The 19,615-nt window shown below is 39.7% G+C and overlaps 1 protein-coding gene across 1 annotated transcript in view; it reads left to right on the plus strand.

Annotated features, from left to right (window-relative positions):
- pde11a (phosphodiesterase 11a) overlaps positions 1 to 16,406 on the plus strand; it is a 53,099-nt gene extending 36,693 nt beyond the window's left edge. The window contains exons 13-20 of the mRNA XM_026145039.2: positions 668 to 777; positions 2,285 to 2,375; positions 7,550 to 7,650; positions 7,848 to 7,925; positions 8,023 to 8,086; positions 8,381 to 8,455; positions 9,315 to 9,398; positions 13,586 to 16,406. Coding sequence (XP_026000824.2) covers positions 668 to 777; positions 2,285 to 2,375; positions 7,550 to 7,650; positions 7,848 to 7,925; positions 8,023 to 8,086; positions 8,381 to 8,455; positions 9,315 to 9,398; positions 13,586 to 13,819 — 837 coding nt within the window. The 3' untranslated portion in view covers positions 13,820 to 16,406. The remainder of the gene's footprint in view (positions 1 to 667; positions 778 to 2,284; positions 2,376 to 7,549; positions 7,651 to 7,847; positions 7,926 to 8,022; positions 8,087 to 8,380; positions 8,456 to 9,314; positions 9,399 to 13,585) is intronic.
- Positions 16,407 to 19,615: the final 3,209 nt, after the last annotated feature.

Below are 19,615 nucleotides of genomic sequence, written 5' to 3' on the forward strand. Positions count from 1 at the left end.
CACAGAGATTTAAATGATGACTCACTATATTATTAACTGTACAAACAGCCAGTTCTGTGTTTGCTTGAATTGAGACCCCAAGAGAATTACTTCTGCTTTTCCAGCAGGCCTTTTAATTTATCAGGTCCTTGGGGTAACGCACACTCTCACACAATTACACATGCATACAGACATGCACACAAACTCGTATAAAACACCACAGTGTAGTTCACTTAATCAAGTGCAGCATTAATGTGTGGCATCCCATCTGAATTGATTATTGGCAGAGGGGAAAGAAATAGCAGTGTGTAAGCTCCTGTGGACCCCTCAGCTCTTCTCCCATGTGCTTTAATGAGCAGGCTGAGGGCCTTGCTATCTTTGCCGCTATCCCCACAATGACCTATAGTGACTCACTCAGCACATGGCCTCCAGAATCCATTCATCCAAGCCATAAATCTCACTGTTTGGCTGTGTTACTGCAGTCCCCTCATTTTTAGAGGGATATAGTTTTGGATGATGCTGCTGTTTTAGTGGGGTTTTTTTTTTTCATTTTATTCAATGTACTGCTTACAGCTTCATAAAATTATAGAGTAATAGATGCAGCTCTGGAGCACATGGAATGTGTGTGTGTGTGTCTCTGTGTGTGTGTGTGATTTCTTATTTGCCTCCTGTTCTCTGTGCCAATCAGACAGCAGGTTTCCAGGAGACTCTGACAGACGTGGAGATCTTAGCCCTTATTGTCGGATGTGTGTGCCATGACTTGGACCACAGGGGCACCAACAACGCTTTTCAAGCAAAGTAAGGAAACACACACACACACACATACGAACATACTGCAATCTACACACTGCTGTTCCCATCTGCAGCAGTCTGCAGTAGTGCAGCTCAGATCAGCAAGAGTCAAGTCGGAAGTTGTTTAAGGCTTATATAAGAGTCTCCTTAACGAAGAAACTGTAAACATTGCTGACTCTGGGTGCATTAAAAAAAGCTAATAAATTACTGAATATAAATATTTTCTGCTTCCATCAAGATTGTTATAGTGCAAGCTGATTTTCAAAAATGTTGGAACATGATCGAAAATATATCAGAAAATGATATGAGAAATGTTGTTCTGGCAACATGTTTATATAAAGAATGGGCATTTATCACAGCGCTGTTGCAGTTTTTATTTCAATAACACGGTAAATGTACAGCAGCTGAGGAGATTGCTTCGAAAGTTAGATTTCTTTCGCTATTCTTGTTTCATGTAGGATTTCAGCTGCTCAACAGTTTAAGGGTTCCTTTATTGTATTTTGACTTTCAGAATGCACCCAGTGTTTTCAAGCTGGGCACAGTAGTGTTGGTTTTAGCAGCCCAACACCTGTTCAGCTGCTTGATAATGCAAATGTCATCACTTGGCAGCAACCCAGTACATTTAGACAATGTAGACAAGGAAATCTGCTCAAGGTCAAAGTGAGCATCAGAATGGGAAAGAAAAGTGATATAATGATCTGAAAAAGAGAAACTCTTAAGTGAGCAGTTGGGTTAAAATGTCTTGTTGATGAGGAGGCTGGCCAGACAACACGACGATGTGGATTCAACCTGCCTTGCAGCAGTTCAAACTCCTGGTGGTGTACTGCTTCCTTAATTATATTTTTTGGACTGACTTTGGCATTGTTTAAAGTCTGCAGCCTACCTGAGCATTGTTGTTAACCATGCTCATCCCCTTATGACCACACTGTACCCATCTTCTCGTCACATCATCTCAAACTGGTTTCTTGAACAGAGCAGTGAGTTCATTGTGCTTAAATGGCCCTTAGAGTCACCAGATCTCAATCCAACAACACTTTTGGGATGTGGTGGAACAGGACACACATCATGGATGAGCAGCCAACAGATCTGCTGCAATTGCATGTACACCTCAACCTATTAATCCAGACTAATTCACATTTGTAAAACCCTCATTATAAGAAATGCTGATTTTTACCATGGGTAATAAATAACATTTAAAGACGGCACTAAAATGTGGGATATTTTTGCATTTTAAATCCAGCTCGCATGCGTCGTTTGTGGCTGTGTCACTTCTCTTGAGTATTCTTTTTAGAAGCTAAATTAAACGACGATCTTATTCAGTGTGAAACCTCTCCGTCTTTGCTGTAGTTTAGGATATGACTCTCAAGCTGTTTTCTGTACTGCAACACGTGGTGACAGGTTGGTGAGGAAATCATACCAAACTCAATCAGTTTCTCTGCATGTGTTGAATCCTGATTATGTTATCCCTCGTTTTTGATCCCAATATGCGTGCGCGTGTGTGTGTGTTTGGCAGGACGGGCTCAGCTCTCGCTCTGCTTTATGGGACCTCTGCTACACTGGAGCACCACCACTTCAACCATGCTGTCATGATCCTGCAGAGCGAGGTGGGCTATGTTCTTATATCTGCTGCAATGCAGTTACCATAAACAGTTTGCTAATGCCTACCTCAGACAAAACAGAAAGCATTCAGAAAGACCCAACATTCAGAATCTCTTCACAAAGACATTTTTTGCAGCACTCTTGTATTTCAGTGCATTGCATGTTCACATTTGTGCTACTTTTCATTATATTGAAAGTCTGTTAATATCTGCACTGCAGATCTTTTTCACTGCCCTGATATTTTACATGGTCAAACTAATTTCATTACTGATGCCAGCTGCCAGCAGCATGCACAGTACCAGGAACCTGGAACCACCAGGTCCAAAAATTAAATGCAATAATTTTAGTAACACTCATGGTTTCCCTGCTGAAGTAGATGTCAATGCCTATTAATCCTGAAGGTTGAACAGTGAGTGATAGAAGGTTAAAGTTATGACCTTAAAGGACTGATATTACCTTTTTTTTGGTAAATACACTACTGTGTAAAATTCTTGTGCCACCCCTCATTTCTTTATATTTTACTTCCAAATAGAGACATTTATTTTTTTTAAAGTGGTCTTGAGCAGTAGCTCTCCAGACATGTTTTTCTTTGGTCATTGGCTGCTTTTTCCACTCATTTTCAGTTCAGTTCTTGTACCTGAATATTTTTAGAGGAATGTTTTTTGTTTTGAAGCCACTTAACACTGATCTATGAATGATTAAGCATTAAAAAGTCATCTCACACAAGGGATGAACCAGTGTTGTGTTGACCAATAATGGACAGATTAGCAGAGAAGCAATTTTAAATCGTTTAAGCACTTTGTTACTAGTATCTGACGTAAAAATAAATCCTTTGTTTACTCAAATCTATGAAAAACTGCCACAGATAAAATGGTATTAATAAATAGTATTTTAGAAGTGCTATCAGCTTAAATGTTGTCCAATCTCAGTATGGTGTGGTATCTCAGTATGGTGTGTCCCTAATATATTTGAGGAAACTGGCCCGTCAGATGATCCATCTACTGTTCACTGGAGCCTCATCAGAAATGGTCTCAGTGGAAGGGTTTTTGTCAAGAAGTGATTCTTCTTAAATGGGAAAGAGGGAGAAAAGACTGATGTATAACAAATTACACAAGAACTAGACTGAAAAATCAGTGGTAATAGATTTTATGGAGTGATGAATCCAAATCCAGATTTTCTGCACATAAGGAGGAAGTCAGTGCAGAGGTCCAACAGTGAGCATCTATAGCCATCTGTAAAAGACAGTGGTGCTGGGAAATGCAGAAAAGAACCACCTCAGTTGTTCTCCTGGCTGAAGTTTGGTCCTTTTGCAGCATCCTGCCATGCGATTACATTTGTTCCTGACCACCGAGAACACTCACGGTAACTTTTATCGAGTGAAAAAAAAGTTAGCTTGTTTATATTATGCTAACATAGCTGTGTCGCTAGCGGTCACGTAGCACATCATTATATACCAGCTAGCCAAACTTCAGTAACCCTACAAACGTCACTGCTGTTTAGTTTTCTGTCTTCATTTATGTTGGAAGTGATAACAGAGCTGTACATTTTAATTTGTTTACAAAACCCCGCAGTCAGGACATGCTATATTGTATTTAGATAGAAGCTAGCGAGCTAACTTCCTGCTAACTATTAACTCGGTTAAATGTCATAAATTCCGTTTTCATGGATGCCTGGATGTTAAACTCAATTGTTACACCTGCTAGAGCAGAACGCTGATCATTTTATTAAAGATGAAAGACTTTAGACAGTTTTTCAACTCTCAGTAATGCCATAGTGATCGTTTGATATATGGACCTGCAGCGGAGTTTAGGCCCAGACACGGCTAGTGACGTCAGACTCAATGACCGGATAGAGACGAGAAGAAAGCTTGCCTAAAATTTGTATGGCTCTGTAAGGGTGTCAGCCAACCAGCACAGACTTTAGGATGGATGCTCTTAAAGTAACACGACTAGTATCTACGTTTTACCATGACTGCGCAGAAGTCACGTGTTTCCCTGCTGTCAAACTCCTGTGCACCTAATGTGGCTCTTCAACTCTCTGGCATCCCAAATGAATAAATGCTAAATTTTTCATAAAAGAAAACAGTGTGTGTGTGTGTGTGTGTGTGTGTGTGTGTGTGTGTGTGTGTGTGTTTGGGGAGAGGGGGGTAGTTTGTACTCACAGTGCTTGGAGGCAGACAAGTGGTGTGGATTGTCTGCTACATGTGAACGAATAAACAAATAGCTCACGCTACTCTCAAATCAATGTAATTACCGAGATGATTGATTCGGTGGTAATTGGTTGAGAGAGACATTTTACCAGGTGACTGGATTCCGTGAAGTTGTAATTCAAGGCATTTTGAGGGAGCAGCTGAGGCGAAGCTTAGCGGTAGTTTCCACAGGCTTCATTATCGTGGTGCTGACAACACAGTAAGCTGACAAATGTTTGCTTGGAATATCATAATGGTGTGTGTTGATACTGGGGTTGAACTACTGTTATCCTTAGTTCATTAGCATATAAATGAACAGCGGGGCTAATTCAAGTCGAAGCTGGAGCTCAAATTCAATCCGCCAGCCCGCGCAAACCATTAATAAAATTGTAAACTTTTAAACGTCACTCGCTTCCTTTGTATCTCTCAGATCCCGCTAGTCATTCTATTTCAGTCGCCTCCTTCCTTCATCTGCTCCAGTTGTGACAGAATGAGAGATGTCCTTTGTGTTACTGATGTTATGCAGTTCAATATTTCATAGGAACCCATGAGCTGATGAAAGGAATTACAAGCATGTTGGCACAGTTTTTAGAGTTCAGTGCTCAGGTTGCGAAAGGGAAAACGGTGACGATCAGCATTTAAAAACCTCTGCTAATTGCAAACCATCCGTTAGAGGAGAGTGGATATAATGTGATCGCTTATATTCTAACTATGTGTTCTACTGTTATGGCTTAATTGTCCAAATAAGATCTTTTTATGACTCTTTCAGACGTCAAATTTGTGAAGACTTCATAGGACTGCACATTCCCTCATTCTCTTCTCTCTATAACACAGAAACGTTTTATGGTGGTGTAGTTTTATATGGCTTTAATTTCCATATGAACTGACAATTTGGTTAGATATTTAGGCGTGTTAATGGTTCTAACAGGGGTGAATACCAGGTGTAGTAAGCACACTCCCTTCAAACACCCCCTGATTTTTAAAATTCTCCCATCAGCCCTTTGTGGTGCTGACACAAAGGGCTGATGGGGCTGACCCCTGTTATAGAGAGATACACTTGATATCTCTCTATAACAGGGGTGTCAAACTCAAATACACAGTGGGCCAAAATTCAAAACTGGAACAAAGTTGCGGGCTAACGTTAATATTTATTGAAATATATTTATTCCTCCAGATATAAGAATGAATCTTTTCTTATGGACTCAAACACGTTTTGCTGAAAAACTGAATATGGAACAAGCAAAGCTTAATACTAAACAATATATATATTAGCTGTATAATACCAGTAGGCCAGCTCTAATAGTAATTTGGTATGGCTTCGCGGGCCAAATGTAATTAGGCTGCGGGCCAAAGTTTGACACCTATGCTCTATAATATCTGGAGCTATATAAGTAAAATTGAACTGAAGGTTTTTGTTTCAGTTTATCAGCTCTCTCTGGTCACAAAATGCTCTGTATATGCTTCCCCACATATGAATTAGTACCTATTAGTAATAGGGCTGGGCTATATCATACCGTTCACGGTAATACCGGTGTAACTTTGGGCAACGATAGGAAAATGAAATATCGTGATAGAATATGGGTAAAACGTGCGTGCGCAGTGCCTTTGTTTACATATGCACATGGCGGTGACACAGAATGAGAAGAGTGAAAGCGGATCGTTGAATGAAACGGATGAACCAGAATTGGTTTGTAAAAATGCTGCAACTTCAGTGGTGTGGAACTGGTTTGGCTTTCATCGGTCAGATACACAACAAAGCACTATTTTTGGTAGAGCATCCTAGCGGGCCGTCGTTATTACCGTGTTGTTTGGAAAATACAGCACACTTAAAATCAATCCTTTGATTTTTCTGAAAATCGACAGTGCCCCTTATAATCCCGTGTGCCTTATGTATTAATTCTGGTTGTGTTTACTGACCTCGAAACGATTTTATGTGGTACATGGCGCTCGAAAATCTGTCAAATGTTTTAGTACGACTTTGCTAAGCTACGAAGCTGCACCGCTTGATGGACTGTTGCAGCATTACGGCTATCGTAGGCAGGAGCCTCGCGGAGTGATACCTACTGTGCTTCAACATAACATTGCCGTATTGTGTGTGTATAACCTCTTTTTAAGTTTTGTGGATATTATACATGGTTATGCTGAGGAATTTCCACTGGAAATGCCTTTTGGTTAAACTGTCAGCAAGGAATTTACATTTGCACTGTTAAATTTTTATATAACTTTAATGCACATAAAAAGCAGCTGCTTGTTTAAGTCAAAATGCATTGATGGGGTTTTTTGCACTAATAAAGTTGTGGAGTTGTAAAGCATTTGTCTAGTGTCAATTATATCGTCAGTTATATCGTTATCGCAAATTTTCAAATGTATATCGTGATAAATATTTTTGGTCATATCGCCCTGCTCTAATTAGTAAAAGTATTATTATTAGTAGTAGTATTAGTATACATTATTACTGGAATTCTTCTTTTTAAAAGAATCTTTAAATTAAAAAAAAAAAGAGGCTGGGAACCAACTAGAACTTTGACTGTAAAAAACAAAACAAAAACGCTTCCAATTCAACACTGACAGTAGTTTCCTTGATCTCTGTGCCACCTTTCTAGTTGACAAATGCTTATTTTAACACGTAGATTGTAACAAAATTTAGCCCAAACTTTTATTAAAGGCCAAATGTGAGCAAGCCTAGATGAGTTGAAGTTGAAATTTTGGGACTAAATATCAAATGTTAATAGTTATTGCGGTAAAAACATTTAAGTGGACGGATTGGGTAATACATTTGTAAAGATATCCCACACTGCTATCACGTCAGCTGCTTTAGTTTGTATATCTGACGACAGGTTTGTGCTTCTCTTAAAAATTATACAGCAGGTCATAGGAATGGTACTTATCCAAAATGTCCAGGGACAGTAATCATTCATTTCAGGCTACTTGTATGCTTTTAGAAACGTGGCTTATGTTTTCTTTATGGTGTCTCTGTGTGTCTCTCCACAGGGTCACAATATCTTCTCCAACCTCTCGTCCACAGAGTACAGCGACCTCATGCAGCTGCTGAAACAGTCAATTCTGGCCACAGACCTCACACTTTACTTTGAGTATGTACCGCTAAAAAAAACACTGCTTATTAAACTGTTAGTGAGATGTCCACAGAGCCCTGACAGTGTAGCACACTGACAGCTACAGAGCCTCTAGCTGTTCACAGCTTACTATGGGTTTCTTTTAGGTAACATCGCCCCCTTGTGGAATTTATGTAATTTACATGTACATATGAGGATTTCTTGTTTTCATTCAGGAATAGAAACATGTTCTTTGAGCTGGTCAGCAATGGAGAATACAATTGGAATGTGAAGGCACATAGAGACATGTGCAGGTAATCGTGTATGTCTTTGTCTTCCTGATTGAATTTGGTTTTATGTTACATTTTTTTGGGATTATTAATGCTTCTTAAAATAAATATGTCTTCGCAGATCCATGATGATGACAGCATGTGATCTCGGTGCTGTCACTAAGCCCTGGGAAATATCACGAAAGGTGACAAAAACAGTGTGAACTCTCATGCTCATATGTAACACAGGCGACATTTGTGTGGATGTATTTCAAATCCATTCACGTGGAGCTGAAATGGCTGAGCAGCAGAAAGATACGCTGCATTCATAATCAAATCATCATTTAAAGCATTTTGAAGCAAAAAAGTTTAACTAGCCGCTGCATATAAATTGTGGGAATCTGCTGCTTTTCTTTGACAGACATAATAACTTGAGGCGTAATTGGCGATTAATCACTTAGTTGACTGAATTAGCACCTTATTGAATTGTCTCTCTTCAGGTGGCTGAGCTGGTGACGAGCGAGTTCTTTGAGCAGGGCGACAGAGAAAGACTGGAGCTGAAACTCACGCCCTCTGTGAGTAAACCGAGCCAGCTCTGGTTTTGTGCTTTTTTTGCACTTTCTCTCCCCTCTGCTGACCTCTAAGAGCTGATGATGCTGAAGATAGATTTTCGCTGCAGTCGCTGCACATAGTGGCTGTTTAGGAAACACGAGAGCTTGCGTCCCATAGTGTGAGAAAAGCATATGGTCAGCTTGACTGCTCCACTGCCTTGCTGCTGTGCCAAAAAGAAAACTGTGGACAGACTTGCAGTAATTCTTAAAAACAGAAAAAGGAGAGAAGAAAAAGAAAAGAACTGCCCCCGGTTGCATTTAGAGCAAAATGTGACCTTTTTATTCATTAACGCTATTTTGGTGTATCGGGACTTTACAAGAAAATATGTTTCCTTTTTTTTAATTAGCAAAAGAGCACTGTCTGTTTGACTGAGGGGTTTTTGAGCTTGAATTATGTTGGAAGTCCTTAAAAGGGGAAAACAGACAGCTTTCCACGTACAATTAATGGCTGTTGAGTAATCGAGCCAGGCCACATTGCCTCCTCTCTGAAATAACTAATTCAGTAGCCTCAGGTCTGCTGCTTGTGTCAAACCTTTACCGCTCTGTGTGTGGGTGTTGGAAATTAAATATTAACTTCTAAGTCATATCCCAGTAACTATCTCTGAAGCACAGCCTCGGTGGAGGCTCTTAAATTCCGGCTGCAGGAGAATGAGGCGGAATGGAAAATAAAGTTATAAAGCTGTCTTGAGAGCTGAATGAGAATTTTCTTTTACAAAAGCAAGAACGGCAGCACTTTAGGGACCATGATGATAACTTGTAACCGTTGTTTGTCTAGTGTGAGCACTGATATAGATGTAAATAAATTCTGTCTTTTGTCTTTCAGGCCATTTTTGACCGAAACAGGAAGGATGAGTTGCCAGGGCTTCAGCTAGAATGGATTGATGGAATCTGCTCTCCGCTGTACGAGGTAACGCTTGAAGATCCGCCGCTCTCTGGCCTTCATTGTGTGCCGCTTGTCACACATCCGCCTCTGACATCAGTAGTCACCGTCCTTCGCCCGTTATTGTCCTCCACTGACGCCAGCAATGAAACTGTCACCAACAGCTATTCAACTTTCTATGCAGCAACAGATTTCTCACTGAAAAAGAAACACTTTTTTTTTCTTTTATTGAAAGCTGTGGAACAACTTCAAGGTTGCATCCTGCTCTTTTGAGAATAGCAGTGTGAGTGTGCACTTCCTGGGTGTGAGAAAGCTCAGAGGTAGTCGAGTGCGTGAATGAAGCTGTGATGTAAGTCGGGTTGAAACGTCTCAGTAAGACAGTGTTCTTCGTTGTTCGCCGCACACAAATGAAATTAGCAAGGACTGATGCGTTCGGTTCTTTAAATACCAAAAAATTTCAATAAAAGCAAGCAAGCAAGAAAGAAAATCTCATTTCATTTCTAGATCCCTCATGAGCAAATATTAGGATCAAGCTAATACTGTGTCCTTGCTAGTACAGTGATGCGCGTGTGCATGTGTTTCTGAATGACATCAACAGAGCCTCACTGCCCCTCCCACTGCCAGCAGCGGCGGCTGTGTGGGAGGAAGAAAAAAGGCTGACTTACTGGTGAGATCAGGTCTGTTAAGAGATGAGACGTGCTGGAGTTAAATTCATGAAAGTCAGACAGAAGAGGAGTTGTGAAAGGAGTCGAGGATAAAACAAATCATTCAGTTTTATAGAACCGGGGCCTTTTCCCTCTGCTTTTTCTACTGTGAGACTACACAGCACAACCTCTCTTCCTTTTTACTGTCATATTGCACATATTACTCTTAGTTGTCACGGGAAGAAAACAAACCATAGATCATCCTCGCATCTACTAAATTAACCCAGGATCAGTGTCAAAAGTTCGAGCAGACTAATCTTTGCCAGGCTCTGGTTACGCCATTGTTACTGCCAGGGTAGTGTAGATAAAAAGCATCAAAGCTGTGCGCCGTCTGCGTGGGGGGTTTGTCTTCACACTGGCTCGTGTAAAAAGCTGATGTTTGGAGAATCCAGATATGGAGCTCATGATCACGCTGCTGCCAATTAAACTTGCGACGGGGAGTACAGAGGAAGTTCAGAGGCAGCAGGGTTTTTATCCGTGGGTGGAAGAGATCTCGTTTGTGATCTCGCTGATCTCCTTCTCCTGGTGGTGACTCGCTATTTTCTGGAATATTAATCCCCCCATTATATAACCTTCCCTTCTTCTTACCCCACCATATGACAGTCTCTTCTCTTCTGAGTCTTCCTTAGTGGAATAATGAAGCTGCGCAGACCAGTGAGGATATGCCACAGAGGGTTTTCTGCTGCGTAGAAAGCGGGAACATGTTTTTCCCCAGAAAAGCCCCCTCTCTCAACCTGCAGATGAGACAAATCTCATCAGGTTTTGTAGAAAATGTGAAAATAACTCTGTTATGTAGGCATGTGGTGCATGCAACTGCTTTGAGAAAAAGGATTAAAACTCATTTATATGATAATTCTGTTTCATGTGAATGTTTGTGAGTGATACACATTCACATTCATTCAGATTCATTATCTGAATGATAGGTGGGAAGCACTTAAGCATAGAAAAAGGTGCTGTGTCAATGAATGAATGAGCCATGGTGTATAAGTGCTTTGAGTGCTCAGAGTAGAAAAGCACTAAAAGAACCAGTTGATTTACCAGTTACATCAGTTACATCATATATGTTTGTACACGTGAAACGTTAATATCTACCTACCTACAGTGGATGCCGCTCCTGTCTTGACAATAGGAAACAGACATAAGGAACACTGCTGTTGTATGACTCCCATATGAATGTTAAAAAAAACTTGCCTTGTAAGTTGGACATATATTCAATTGTTAAAGTTCAGCATCAAAAAGAGATTATTGAAATAATAACTAATTACACTGGCTGACTGCCCTGGATATCCAGTAGGCAATGTTAGAAAAATAGAGTTCTGTCTTGCAGGTAATTTATTAAACAGTGGGTGACAGCTTTGACCACATTGCCACAAGCAGCTCAGTGCAGAAAAATGACAAAGGCAACTAATCTCAGTCATACATGTGCTTCTAATCTTTAGAAACCAGCCATTTAATGGGCTGCAGCTATGAACCGGCTGTGTGTCGCTGTTATTGTAGTCGGCTACTCCCCCTGTATTGTTTCATTTGTTTGCCCATGTAATGCAGTGGATGAATAATGTGCAGCTTCTCTAGCCCCAGTCTGAGCCTAAAAAATAAATAAGTATATACTATTTCAACTATCTGGATAAAAAAAAAATGTTCCAACTGTTGTGCAAAAACAAAGTACTGCAACTGCTGTAAAGCATTACTCTTAAATAAAAAATGTTATTCTGTATCAAAAAATATTGGCAACAATACATCAATGTGTGCGATTTTGCTTTTTTGCCTTCTGTTGTGTAAATTCATATTTGTTTGGATTATTAAAAAAGGAAAAAAAGTACCAAAAAAAGTTTTTGCTAAAACACAGACGGTATTTAAAAAAAGGTTAAGCCTCGGGTTTTAACCCTCTGAAGCCTGACCTGTTGCTGACATCAGACGGGTGTTTTGCAGCATTTTTTAAACATCTGTAACTCCAAAACCATTTGCTTATTTTAAGAATTCCAACGCTTCCTCAAAGCAGCGACTCTGCGCGTTGCTACGGTTAGTACAGTAATTGCTTGGGAAGAGAGAGTGAGTGAGTAAGTGACGGAGCTCGACAGAAAACAGACACTTTATTGGACATTTGGGTTGTTTTCACTGTTTTTTTAAATTGTCTTATTGAGTTTTGAATGTGGTGCTCTGCCTGGGATTATACTGTAATGACCCTAATATCACAAGCATAGAGTTGCTGCTTTCAGGAACCATTAGAACTTTTTTGATTGACGGTTCAAGAGTTACGGTAGTTTGACGTAAAGGTTTGACCTAATGTGAACTTGTTTTTTTGTAATGCAAAGGGTGACAATTCATTCAGTACATTGGGCTGAGGGGCCCCTGGTGAGCTGTGAAGGTACTGCATGTGTACTGGAGTAATCCAGTTTGACATTCCTCACACGTATGTACAGTTAAATATTTATATAAACGTATTTATTTATATAATAACTTAATTGAAACTGGGAATAGGAGCGGTTATTTTGTGAGATTACTCATTATTATTGCTATTGTATTGAAGTTTGCGTCCCAGTGACTGTGTAACATTAGCATATTATAGCCAATAGCTTGTGTTGTTTATGTGTTTTAAGGAAAACTCTTTAAGGAAATACATCACTTATGCATTTTGCTTAGAGTGGGGGGGCGTGGGATTTTCTGGTTTTTAAGTGGCCTGCAGTACGCTTGACTTTGGGAGTAGTTGATTTAATAAATTATGCTCCATCCAGCCATTCATTCCTCATGAGGGGGAAATGAAGAGCGGATGGCTAGAGGGTGGAGACTGTCCCAGCTGTCATGGGACATGAGGCAGGGTACACGCTAGACAAGTTGCCAGTCTATATTGCAGAAATTACAGTCCTATTAAGAGGAAAATAAACAAAAAAGCAGAGCCATGCTTTAAGGAATAATGCATCATCACTTCAGCATGCAGTGTTTCTTGTTTCGTCCATAAGATCCATTCCTCTTCAAAAAAACAGACAGACAGACAAACAAATAAAAAATACCCCCTATGAGTTTTCTTCTAAGAGTGACTGGGCTCTCCCTTAGAGATAAGGTGAGGAGGTCAGTCATTTGGGAGGGACTCTGAGTCCTGTTGGCAGAAGGCTGCTGACCATGAGGAAGACATGCTGGACAGATTATATCTCTCAGCTGGCTTGGGAATGCCTTGGGAATGCATCCCTCTGGATAGCCTGGAGGAGGCTGGGGAGAGAGATGTTTGGGTTTCTCTTAGCTTAGACTGCTACCCCTGTGACCTGAATCCAGACAAGCGGAAGCAAAATAAGAAGTTTTCCTCAGTCCCGGCTGTATACTACGAAAACTTTTTGGGTGTTTTGGGTTGTTTTTTTTTTGCTTGTGGTGTTTTATCCTTTATTTATTTCTGTCAACCCTTTAACCCTGCAAAAGTAGCATTTCAAAACATTTGTTTTTAAGCAGTATCTTGCCGTTGTAAGCACATGTAGCCAACTGTAAGTGTTAATTCCTTTCCCCCCCTCTTTCTCTCTCTAGACTCTGGTCAAGTTGAATCCCAAACTTCAGCCGATGGTTGACATGATCAAAGCTAACAGGGCCAAATGGGAGGAACTGAACAGGAAGAGACAACGTGGCCAGAGTGTTTCTGCACCCGCGAGCCCCTGCAGTGGTGACAGCACAGAAGCCAGTGGCTGCACTGTGGCCAAAACTGGCAGCACACTCTGCTGCAGTGGCAGTGCTGACGGATCACCATCTAAAGCAGCTAGTTAGCTTCTGCTGCCGAGCTTCTGAGCTGATTTCCTAGGCTTATTTCCTCCAAAATGCAGTTTGCAAAGGAGGAAGTGCAGTGCATGCAGAGATTCATGGGCTCTGCTCCTGTTCGCTTTATGCTACTAGGGATGAGCTTCAGACTTGAGTGTGGCGCTATCATAGAGGTTTTTCTGCTGCCTTCAGATTCCCTGTGCTGAAGGGTGACAGAACTGTGTTTGGCAAGCTTGTCAGAGCAACTACAAATCAGCCGATGACGCCACGTCAGAAAGGAAACTCAAACCACTGTGTCAACATGTCAGCCAGTGAGCTAACACCAACAATTCCACGGCAGTGTACAGATTTTCAGCACAGTCGTGGAGAATATAGGGGAGGAATATTTGTCTCTGCTGTGGTTTGTTTTGCTTTTGGCACCCTCTTGTTGGTCATTCTTTTTGTCCAGGGTAACAGATTATTATTATTATTATTTGTAAATCTGTAAATAGGCTACCGAGTTATTGAAAGGAGTAAGGATTGTAATGTGGCTGTAGACTTTCTGAAGGCCAACGGGGTGCAGGAACAACAAGGACCTGTGACAGTGCTTGCAATGCAAATTGAATTCCCACTCCCTCTTTTCCTGTGCCTTGTTTTAGGATCCTAATGAAACATGCATGGCCTCCGTGCTGAGGTTCTTAGATAGTGTGTCAAACCACGCTGTATTTTTTTTTTGCCATAATTTGTAAAAACCAGTGACTGCAATTAACATCTTGACCCCCATAAACTTAAATATATATTTGCCTAGTTTTATAAATGCAGGGCCTGACTTATCACATACAAACTTACATACGCGCACACACACACAAACGTGCCTTGATGAAGCTGTTCTGATATTATATTAACTTCTGCAGGAAAAATCTTAACATCTACTAATTTAACACTCGCAGCTGTTACCTAAAAATAAAATATTCTTTAATATCAAAAGCCATTGTTGGACATTTGAAGAGCTGCCCTTTTTTGCTTATAGCCAATCAGTTTGAAAGGAAGATCCTTACCACTCTTGTGGTTATCTGTTGAACAGGCAGGTGATCAGAGCTTAGATAGCATAGAGACTGCAAACACGTGGAAGCAGATAGCATTGCTGTTTCTCATTGTTTATTGTCTAGCAGTTAAGGGTATTTCCTAAAATGTAAAACGTTTCAATCTAATTTCTGGCCTTTTCTAAACTTCACAAATGCTACCAGCTGTATACTGCATTTTATTTAAAAAAATTCCTGAGACAATGACATATCACTTGTAGTCACAAACTTTTGTTTCAATTAGAGCCCAGTCATTAATATATTGTTGGGACTTAAATGAGAAAGTAAAAACTTTCAGTACCTATATGTTGGGTGATATTCTTTGAAGATATTGAAACATAATATGTTAGTTAAATGTCAGTTATATATTCATTTTTAACATCACTAAATATTTCATAAAATAGCAAAAAACTTACTATCACGACCCCACTTGACTCCACGGTTAGACTCTATATAAAGGATGGACAGAGCCTTCGTTAAGCCACCCTTCAGTTAGTAAACTAATGTGCGACTTAAGTCTTAAACGTATTGTTTTAGTGAAATGAAGAAGAAGAAGATCTGACTTTGAAACTGAGAGACACCACACAGTCATCGGCTAACAACATGTGACTCACTTACTTTCAAATTCTAATGATAATTTTAATTAAAATACTAAAATAATCAGGGAAGTATATGCTGAGCTTAAAGAGCAAGGGAGCCCAGGGCATTTTTCCTGTAAATATATATACAACTGCAGCTCTTTTGACAGTCAGTGCTGCCCCCTGCTGGTTATTTAAAGAACTTCCACATTGGCTTCCCCATCTATCTTTTATATACAGTCTATACCCAGCTGAGATGTATACTCTTGTGCTCCTGCACAGTCCTGAGAGCTTTGGAGTTGGAGCCACCCTATGGACAAACTATGTGATGACGCCATTTCTAAATTAGGCTTTAAATTGGACATTATTTAAATTATCAAACAATTATAATAAGTGTTATTTTGGGGTGGGGGTTTGCCTTATGAATTGTGTTGTAGCTTTTGTTAATTGGAGTTTTACAACGTGACTGTGCACATTGTGTGGCATGGATCTGTGTGCTCTGTATTTTAGTTGAAGAGCTAAACTGAAGTCAGCCAGATTGTTTGTTTTTTCTTTGTTTGTTTGTTTTGTTCTTTTTAAAGAAATCGCATGTCTTTATGCAGTATTAAATTCAACCACTTGCTAAGGATGTAGCAAATAAGTGAGCCAAGAAATACCTCGTACTTTCATCAGTAAACATTTGATCTCATGGGAAATGCATGACTTAAATTCTATTGCATCATGTTATGTGATTTACGTATGAATATCACTGTTCTATTTTCCAATTAGGTCTCCGTGCAGGGCCAACTTCTACTCATTTTTTCCCGCAGTGTAACGTGCTTTTTGTGTTTCTACTTTCTCCCAGTTTGGACTCTGGATTTATTCACGGCAGGCTAAACTGAAAGAAAACTAAGGCATGGAAAGGCAAATGAGCGATGTTTCTGTTGAGAGTTTAAATAAAAACTGCTGCTACACGTGCTCTGGTTTGCTCTGACTCTGATTGTGGTGATCCATTTTGAAGCTGCGCTGCTGTCAAGTATGCATTTTATTTTATGCATTTATTTAAAAACAAACAAACAGTAAAACGCTGCTTCTATGTAAATTATTACCTGTTACTACATACAAGGCTCACAAACTATATTTCATTGTTAGATAGCCTTTTTAATAATCAATAATTCAACGAGATTTTAACTGACCTTTAATTTTAATGGTGCATTTTTACAGTTCTGTGCCAAAGCCATGTCTCATTTCTTTATATCTTGCTTCCAAGGAGTCAGAATTTCCTGTAACTTCTTAAAGTAGTCTTGAGCAGTAGTTTTCCAGATTTTTTGAAGGTCTTTCAAAGCTTTTCTTTGGAGACTGGCTGCTTTTTCACACATTTTCAGTCCAGTTTTTATACCTGACTGTATGTTTTTTTTGTTTGCAAAACCAAAAACCACTTAAATCTGACCTATGAATCATCTAAGTGTAAAAGAAGCACCTAACTCGAGGGATGAACAAGTGTTGTGTCTACAGATAGCAGACAACTTAGCAAAGAACTCATTTTAAATTGTATCTTTAGGCACAAAAACACATAATTTGCTCCCACTTCTTTAGTAAATCTAAAAAAAATGTCAACGATAACAGTCTGACAGACACAACACTGTATTTTTGCCTCAACAAGGTGATTCTCAAAGAGCTATTAGCTGAAAAGTTTGCATATCTCAGCATGGTGTGGAGTGTGCCCTTAAAAAAAAAACAAGTGGAGGACAAAAGAGGAAATGACAGGCCTTAAAAAACATCTACAGAAAATGAACAGTGTCTGAAAGTCATATCCTTAAGAAATACAAAGAAATCATGACCTGAAACATGATCTGTATCTGGCCCATTAGTTGAGCTTTAATGTTGATTAAAGCATCAACAGAAATGGTGTAAATGGAAAGGTGGGAGTCTCTGTCATGGTTTGTGGCTTTATTTCAGCCAGTGACCTTGGCGTCTTTTGATGAAATTATGAACACACACAAAAAAAGGTTTTGATCCATTATGCAATAACATCAGAAAAGCATCTGATTGGCCTGTATTGATAGATGCTCACTCGTACAGATACTGTTGATACTGTTTATCTGGATGCTGCATTTTCAGATGAAAACGCAGAGACTTGGATGGTTGATCAAAAGTTTCTCCCACTGAAAACGCAATGTCCAGATAAACAGAATCAACTTTCTGGAGCTTCTGATGGGCAGTGGCGTCATTTTTCAGTTTGACAACAATCCCAAAGACTCTTCCAATACCTAGATAGAAAAACACTATCAGTGGTAGTCTAAAAAGCTTGGAAAGAAAAAAGCGTCTGGACTTCTTTATGTTGCTTGAAGACGTTACTGAATATTGACTTTCAAAAGAATTCAAGAAAACAAGAGGCAGCCCAAGACTTTTGCACAGTACCAAATAGTCCATCAGAGATGCTTATTAAAATTTTCCTCACCATGGACACTGTCTCCCGTTTTACATCTGATTTCTTCAGTGCAGTACTGACCTCATGTGGACAAATGCATCCTTGCACACAAACTGTATCTCTCAATGAAATTCAGTAGATAGGGCGTTTCATTGAGAAATCTTTGAATTTGTAAAGAGTGGAAATTGCACAACAAACATTAGACTGGTCAGGTTACAAAGATGTAAAGATATTAGTGAAAAGATAGTAATTACCTGCAAAATATATCAATCTAATCATATCGGGAAATATGACCGTCAGTCCTAAATTTAATTATGGATCCCTTGTGTCTTTTATCTGATATATCTATTCACACATAATTCTGAGCATTAGACTGTTAGACTGTGAAAGCTGCAGCGCATTTCACAGTTCAAGTCTGAGCTCGATTGCTGTTGATCTTGGTGGTGCTGACGTCAGCCAGCAGTGTGTGTGGGTGGCTGTGTGGGTGAAGATGACTCCCAAATGAGCCTGTGCGTAGAAAATAAAAAAAAATAAAATAAAAGCCTGCCAGGAAGCAAAAGACAGGCTCTGTTAAGCTCTGCTGTTTTACCTTGAGCTCCGCATGGTGCAGGTAAAGGCTGAGCAAACAAAAAAAAGCTGCTCTCAGGCTCTCGTTGACCTTCCTAACAGCCTGACAGTATAAATAAAGACAAGAACTGAAGGGCTAAATTTAAGATGATGTATGAGGAAAAAGTTTTATGCTCTCGCAACAATGTGGAGTGCATACAAAAAGCCAAAGAAAATAATAAAGAATTCACAACTGGGAAGTTTTACTTTAATTTATTGCACAAACAGCATTGACAAAACATACTTAGAAGTTACTATGTTGTTAAGAGAAGTGGAAAAATTGACCAAAAAGGGTACAGCCATAACATTCAAAAACAAGCTCTCGCATATTTTTGACACAAGAGGGTAGAAGGTCAGATAAGAGTTTGGGGGCGGGGTCCTGAACAAATCTTTTTACTTTTGGGGGATTTCTTTTGACCTTAAAGCACACAGGGATCCTGGAAAACATGACACATAGTTAACAATGGAAAGGTAGACCTTACTTCAACATGAGAGCAAAAAGTCCAGTATCAAAATGTAGTACATTACAGGGTCCGATCCAAAAAACCTTTCATACAATACACTATTCAACTGTTTGACGAGCTGAAGAATTTTGGGGTGAACACAAATGATCCAACTACATGGCAGGAAGAAAAAAAAAAGTGAAACATGGACTTGTGTTTTAATACAAAGTTTTAGCAGGTGTAACAGTCACACATATTTACATTTTAGAGCTCTTCAGATGGTTATCTTTGCATATGCTAATTAAAAAATACAGTTTAACTTTGCAGTAAGTTGCCATAACATTAAACACATGTACAGTATGCTCGCATGATCTGATGAGTTGAGTCTTTGGTACAACGTGAGCACCAGAATCCAGAGGCCCTACACTGCAAACGTGGTCATAATGGAAATGGCTTTTTCCCCTCCCCCCACTCTCTCAACAAACCATGCAAGGTTGATGCTTTCAGTGCAAACGCTAAACACACTGGGAATCATCAGTCTTTATCCTCATACTGTTTATCTAAGGGTGGGGAAATTTTGGTTGTGCAGAACAAAGACTCGAGGGGACCCATTATGTTTTTTCATCATTTTCTATTATGGTTTTATTATTGTAGTTAATGTTGCCATAACATCAACCCCACCCACCTGCTGCTGAACACTACTGTTT

The sequence above is a fragment of the Astatotilapia calliptera genome, chromosome 16, assembly GCF_964374335.1.
Source record: "Astatotilapia calliptera chromosome 16, fAstCal68.1, whole genome shotgun sequence".
In the NCBI taxonomy this organism is placed as follows: Eukaryota; Metazoa; Chordata; class Actinopteri; order Cichliformes; family Cichlidae; genus Astatotilapia; species Astatotilapia calliptera.